This window comes from Chaetura pelagica, unplaced genomic scaffold, assembly GCF_000747805.2.
Source record: "Chaetura pelagica isolate M959 unplaced genomic scaffold, ChaPel_1.0 scaffold358, whole genome shotgun sequence".
Lineage (NCBI taxonomy): Eukaryota > Metazoa > Chordata > Aves > Apodiformes > Apodidae > Chaetura > Chaetura pelagica.
In genome coordinates this window covers 687365-693665 of record NW_009954233.1, presented here as the reverse complement: position 1 = coordinate 693665, position 6301 = coordinate 687365, and the positions used below count along the sequence as shown (strand labels likewise).

At 42.8% G+C, this 6301-nt stretch overlaps 1 protein-coding gene across 1 annotated transcript in view; it reads left to right on the top strand.

The window, feature by feature from the left end:
• The window catches only part of MTHFD2L (methylenetetrahydrofolate dehydrogenase (NADP+ dependent) 2-like), a 50000-nt gene extending 43699 nt beyond the window's left edge, over positions 1 to 6301 (top strand). The window contains exon 14 of the mRNA XM_010003635.1: positions 6189 to 6301. Within this exon, the coding sequence (XP_010001937.1) occupies positions 6189 to 6301 (113 nt within the window). The remainder of the gene's footprint in view (positions 1 to 6188) is intronic.

The following is a 6301-nucleotide window of genomic DNA, read 5'->3' as shown; positions in this document are numbered from 1 at the left end:
CTGAACCTGTGTTGCACCCTCTGAAGCCAGGGAATGCACTTTGGCTGTCCTTTAAACTCTGGAGAGGAGGAGGAGCAACAAGATGGTTTAATTTACTTACAGAAATGGAACCTGTTGGAGATGGTCCAGAGAAGGGCCACCTAGATGATCAAAGGCCTGGAGCAGCTCTGCTCTGGAGACAGGCTGAGAGAGTTGGGGTGTTCAGCCTGGAGAAGTGAAGGCTCCAGGGAGACCTTAGAGCACCTTCCAGTGCCTGAAGGGGCTCCAGGAAAGCTGGGGAGGGGCTTTTCATCAGAGAAGACAGTGATAGGACAAGGGGTAATGGTTTTAAACTAAGGGAGGGGAGATTTAGGGTAGATATTAGGAAGAAATTCTTCACCATAAGGGTGGTGAGGAACTGGAATGGGTTGCCCAGAGAGGTTGTTGATGCCCATCCCTGGAGGTTTTTAAGGCCAGGCTGGATGAGGTTTTGTGCAGCCTAGTCTGGTGTTCGGGTTCCCTGCTCATGGCAAGGGGGTTGGAACTCGATGATCTTTAAGGTCCCTTACAGCCTTAACCATTATATGATTCTATGAACAGTATCATACTTGTGTGTATCACACTTACAGCTGTTGTGATGGTTTGTTTGGCAGTGATGGCCAGGGTACCTCTGTGCTGGTCAGACTTAACCCTTTGTTTTGGGCAAAAATCCCAAGCTTTATTGTCTTTAAATAGTGTTTGTGATTTCCCCCCCCATCCCTAACTGTACTCTTCATTTTGACACTCCAAACTGTATCCACATCAAAAAAGAGATTGATTTATTTTTTTCTTGTTCAGAATAGTTCACTGTGCAGTTCCAAAGTATCTAAAAGAACAGGACAGGGAAAGTCTGTGGATGTGGAGGTCAACTGGGAAGCCCTGAAGTACCTGGCCTGGTATTGCTACTGTATCTTAAACCCAGCCTGCATCTCTCTTTGTATAACCAGCGCAGCATGTTCAGTGTACCCCTGTTTATGTTAATAATATGCCAAAATATACAGTCCAGGGAGGTTCTGTAGCTTCTGGGAGCCACAGGAGGAAGGGTGAAGTGCCTGGGAGGAGGAGGGGGAGGAGGAAGGGTGGCATCCTTAGGTTATTGCCAGCGCCATTTTAGTGACTTTCGGGCAGCGAGTTTCAGTCACAGAAAGGGAGATGTTTCTGTGAACAGGGTAGTGCATGTGTGGGTGTACTTGGCCCTGTTTTATAGGGCTTTTGTTGCCACAGCAATAATGCTAAGGGAGGAGGAGGGCTACAAGGACCAGGAACATGAAGTAAAGCAACAACTTACACAGAGCGTTTAACTGGAACAGCTCTTTTTGGGTGGAGCACCGTTTGCAGGAGTGACTGGTAGAGCAGGGTAGTAAGACACTGGTGTAGTAGCTAACCTTTGGAGCTGGAACTGGAAATGAGACCAAAGTGTACAGAACTCGAGTGGAATTTGCTTTAACTACTGCTTTTATTTATGATTCCTCCCATATCTTTGACGAGCAGACAGTAATGTTGGGGTTTGAGTCTTAATTCTTGTAGAGAAAAGAAATTATTCATATAAGACCTTCATAGGTGGTGAAGTTGCAATATCAGCAGAGGGGTTTATAATTGAGAATTGTTCTCCTGGCTTGTTTAGTGCAGCCTAGGCAAATGTAAAAGAGCTTCTGGAAGATGGGTACCACCAGGAGCAGTGTGGAGGTCCCAGTATTGAAGAGCAGAAAAGAATGTGACGGGCATGTATTATGAATTTCTCTGGAATGAGGAACAATCGTACATAGTGAATGCAGAAATGGGATGTTGAATACTACTAAGGTGAAGAGTGGACCAGATTCACTTTTTGCTTCCGGATAGTCCAAGAGCACCAGAAAGAAGTAAGTCATCAGTTGAATGAAAACCAAAGAAATGTATCCTGTCCTCATCAGCTACAGGACTAACGACTGCGAAGTAATTGGGCAAGTTGACAAGCTTCTTGAAACTTGTTCATGTGGTTTAAGAGATTAGCCACCATAATCTTCACATCAAATTTCTTGATGGAAATGGTGGTCCCGCAGGTGTGTCTTAGCCACAGTTTGCAGGAAGCTCAGACTTTGTAGCAACAGTGGCTTCTGGTGGTTGTTTGCTGCCACTTTGCGTTCGTTGTGTTACCTTCCATGCTGTAGGTTTCTCTGCAGCTTATTGCATCCTTTCCAAGTTATTTCTCTGTGGAGCTTTGCCAGACAGTGGTCCTGAAATCAGAAGGTGGATTTGCTACAGCTTTTGCTAGTTAATTTCTCAGTTCATCTTGAAGACTTGGCATTCATTTTGCAATTAATAAAAGTCTGGTGCATGTAATCTTGTCACCATTTTGCTGCTTTGCAAAAATCAGGGGAAGCATTTCCTGTTGCTATACTGCACTAGTGCAGGAATTAAATAGGAATGTCAGTGTTGGGCTGTGACCACCAGAAGGTCAAACAGACTGATTACTGATTGCTGGCAGTGACCTGCTGGGTGGTCAAGCCTAGATGCTCCTCGGCAGAAGAGTATGTCATGCAGGGATCTAAGTCAGCAATCTTTGATATCATGCATTTCTGCTCCCTCTGCTTGTTATCCCAAGGCTACAGAGATATCCCATCCACCTGTCAGTGCTAATTAGCTGAATGCAAAGAAGCAGTTGTGCATAATTTTATACTGGATTTTTCTGCCCAAGATGTCACTGTGGCTTGGCTTTTTGAGCTACTGGAGGAGGAAAGGTGTATACACTATTAGAGTACTGGACTATAATCCTGTGGTTCTCCTTTATATTGCTGTTAAAATGGCTGCAGTGAGAGGAACAGGGATAACACCAAAAGGAAGGGACTATGAGAAGTGGGCTAGAGGCCTGGTGGTTGGTGCCCTAGAATACCAACCCAGAAGAATCCCAGCATGTGTGGAGTAGAACTGCGATTGCTGAGCACGTGATTTGCACTTCTGTGGTGCTGCAGAGATGCAGTGATCCAGAGGAGATTTATGGGGACTAATAAAGGTGTGGGGAAACAGTGCTTAGGCAGGAATTACTCTGCATCACTTAATGCAGATGCACAAAACCCAGAACTGTCTTCAGGTTGAGACTTGCTGTTGGTTTGTGTGATTAACCCTATTAGGTGTCTGATGTCCTTAGCTTTAAAGGAACGTAGGAATGAAGGGCTGTTTCCAAAGCAGTGGATCCTGTTTTTCAAGGAAACAATCTACATTTCATTTCTTCTCAAGTATCAAAGGAAGATTTTAAGGTTCAACAGAAGCTGCAAAACAGCAGCTCCTCCCCCATAGGCACTTAATTTGCATCCAACATTTTTCAGATTGGCCTGGGACAACAGCAGGCATCTCAAGAAATGCAGAGTTAAAGCTAGGGACAAAGTTCTACTATTGCTGAGAAGCAGAAACACGACCTTCTGAAGGAACAGACAGTGTTGCACCTTACTTGCCAGCATGAGGTTGGCCATGCTGAAGTGCTGTCCTGGAACTGTGCTTTGGCCTGCATTTTCTGAGGAAAAGAGAATCTACATATAGTTTTGAGGACTAAGTTATTTTTCCCGCCTTGGTCACTGGCATTCATCTTGGGACATGGCATTTTCCAGGAGACTTACCGGATGGTAATTTCCTCAACACGGACACCTGTTGTTCCTTTAAAAATAAGGATCAGCTTTTGTGAATAAGCTGTCCGGGTGGTTTTATACTGATACAAAATATATCTTCTGCCACACTGGCCCACAGGGATTTTCATAATGATAGAGTATGGGTAGAAAAATTCCCCCAACAACTTGTGAAAACAGGGTACTGTGTGTCTACAGCTGAGTACCCTTGCTGACACTTAGAGGTAATGAGTGCTGTACATGACATTCAATTCATTAGAAGGTTTTCTTTAGGTAAGGCATGGTCCATTTGTGGATTGTACCTCTTTGTAAGGAAGATAGGAGTACTTTGAATAATATACCACAAGAAGAGGTAGGCAACCCTGCCATGGAAACAAACTTAGTTCAATTTCGAGTGCCTAAAATATTTCTACGTTAATTACTGTGTTTACTTCAGTTGTGGGTACATCTCAATAATTATGACATAAATCTGGGGATTTGTAGTGAATGTGTTAAGTATAAACACCAATCTCAAATGGCAGATAGTTTAAAATAGTGTAACTATTAAAAAGACAAATTATTTGTGTTTGAGAATATTAAAAGATCATATGAGATCTGAATTAATTTGTTACAATTTACATGTAAAAACCACATTGCAATTTGTTCGCCTTTCCAACTATTTTAACAATATATATGGTGGTACCAGTCAATTGAGTAATTAAAATCTTCACAGTTGTAATTACAATCTCTCCTCTGTGTGGCTTAATCTTCTGTTCTTTAGCTGTTAACTTCTGCAAATGCTCTTCTTAGGTCTTTGCCTTGCAGAGTTCAGACAATATTTTTTAATTCCATTTCCATCCCCCCATGAAATCTAATAAATATTCTCTCCAAAAAACCAATACCCATCTTTTCAAATTCTCTTGTAATATTTCATTTTGTGAGGCCTTGTTATTCTCAGCAGTAAAGCACCACATACATTCCACATGAATGCACTTAAAGCAGGAGCAAGTTATCTTGTTTGTTCCAAAATCCAGGTGCCTAGTTTTCCATCCACTGATCTCTTCTCAGAGCCAGGTATAGATTCTGTGCTGTAGTGACTTCAGTGCAAATGTGTGTGCTTGGGTCAGTTATGCTGGCTCAGTTTTTTCCTGTGTATGTGTGTCTGCCTTTTTAAAAACAATGCTTTTAAAAGTGGAGTGTGAGTTTCCAATAAATTATTTCTAAGCAAGCAAAAAACCCCAAATGAGCAAACAAAAAAAACCTCTCACGGTGGCACTTGAGAAAAAAAAAACCACCTATGTAGTAATCAGGTTAGTAATATGCCATTTGGACTAACCATTATTAGCAAATAACTACTCATTACAGTTTGTCATGCAATGAATTCTCAGCCAGTTGCATATAATTTCTTTGCAAGTAACCTGCAATTCCAGTTGATTGCATTTTGCACAGTAGATAAGAATATCAAGTCAGGATTTATTGCTATGTTATATTCATTCCTCATACAAAACGATTAGCTTGACAAGTGTTAAATGCTTTAAAAAAAAGATCTGTATGTATTTACCTCTTAACACAAGCATTCAAGGTATTGAGTAGCTTTGGATAGTATGATGTGGTTCATGGTTGGAGCTAATTCAGCTGTAAGTGTTTCCTTTCTGCTTGAGACTGGGGGATGGGCTGTGTCTAGTTCCATACAAGCACCCCTGTAACACTGGTTTTTAAAAAAAACAACAAAGTCTTCTCTGGAGGAGCTGAGTGTTTCTGGCTGAAGTTGCAATGGGTATTTTGCCATCTCTTTTTCCTTGGAGACAATGCTCATTTTTTTCCCTTTGTTCATATTGTGAAGTAGCCAAAGAAATCAACCAGGAAACTGTACTTTCTCCCTCTGTGGTTTTAAGTTCCCTTTGATGATCATAGAATGTCTTTGTTAGAAGGTGCAAGCCAGATTTGAGGAAAGAGGCTAAACAGGTGGCTGAACTGCTGCTGGTGGTGACTGAACTGCTGCTGGAGCTCTGCTGTCCATGTTGATAGTTACAGCAGGGTCCTGATCTCCATGCCACTCCCCAGGAACAAACAAAGGTTGGGGGTCCTCACAAGATCCCCACCTTCTGATTTTGAAGCATCGCGATTGGGAGATGGGAGTGATGCAAGTCCATGATGCCTTCGTGGGGTCTTCTTGCCCTTGTGTCAGCCAGATGTTCCTGGGCCAGCTGGTTAGCCAGGTCAAACAGTCAAAAACTGCCCATTCCAAAACAAAGTTGGCAGGTTTGACTTCCCAGCTGCCTGACCACAAGCTGCATCAACAGGCACCATGCTTCAGGTAGATCAACTCGAAGAGGTCATGAAACCATGCCTGGGACTAGCGCCTGGGTAATCATACTCAGATGAATAAAACTGGCTGGCAGCCCCAGTCCCAACTGCATTCTGTCACCACCATGGCTGTAATAAGACTTGTGCCTCAACTTTTCCCATCATCTCCAGTATTTGCCAAGTCACAGTCCTTTCTGCTGCTTGCCAACTAGGCATGTGTGGGCAACTGAAGGGAAAAAAAGCGTTTTGAAACATTCTTAGTCAATATCTTTTTCTCTTTTCTCTTAGAAGTGAAGAAGAAGGCTGGCTTTATCACTCCAGTGCCAGGAGGGGTAGGACCTATGACTGTTGCAATGCTTCTGAAGAACACGCTCCTAGTTGCTAAAAAGCTCATTTACTAG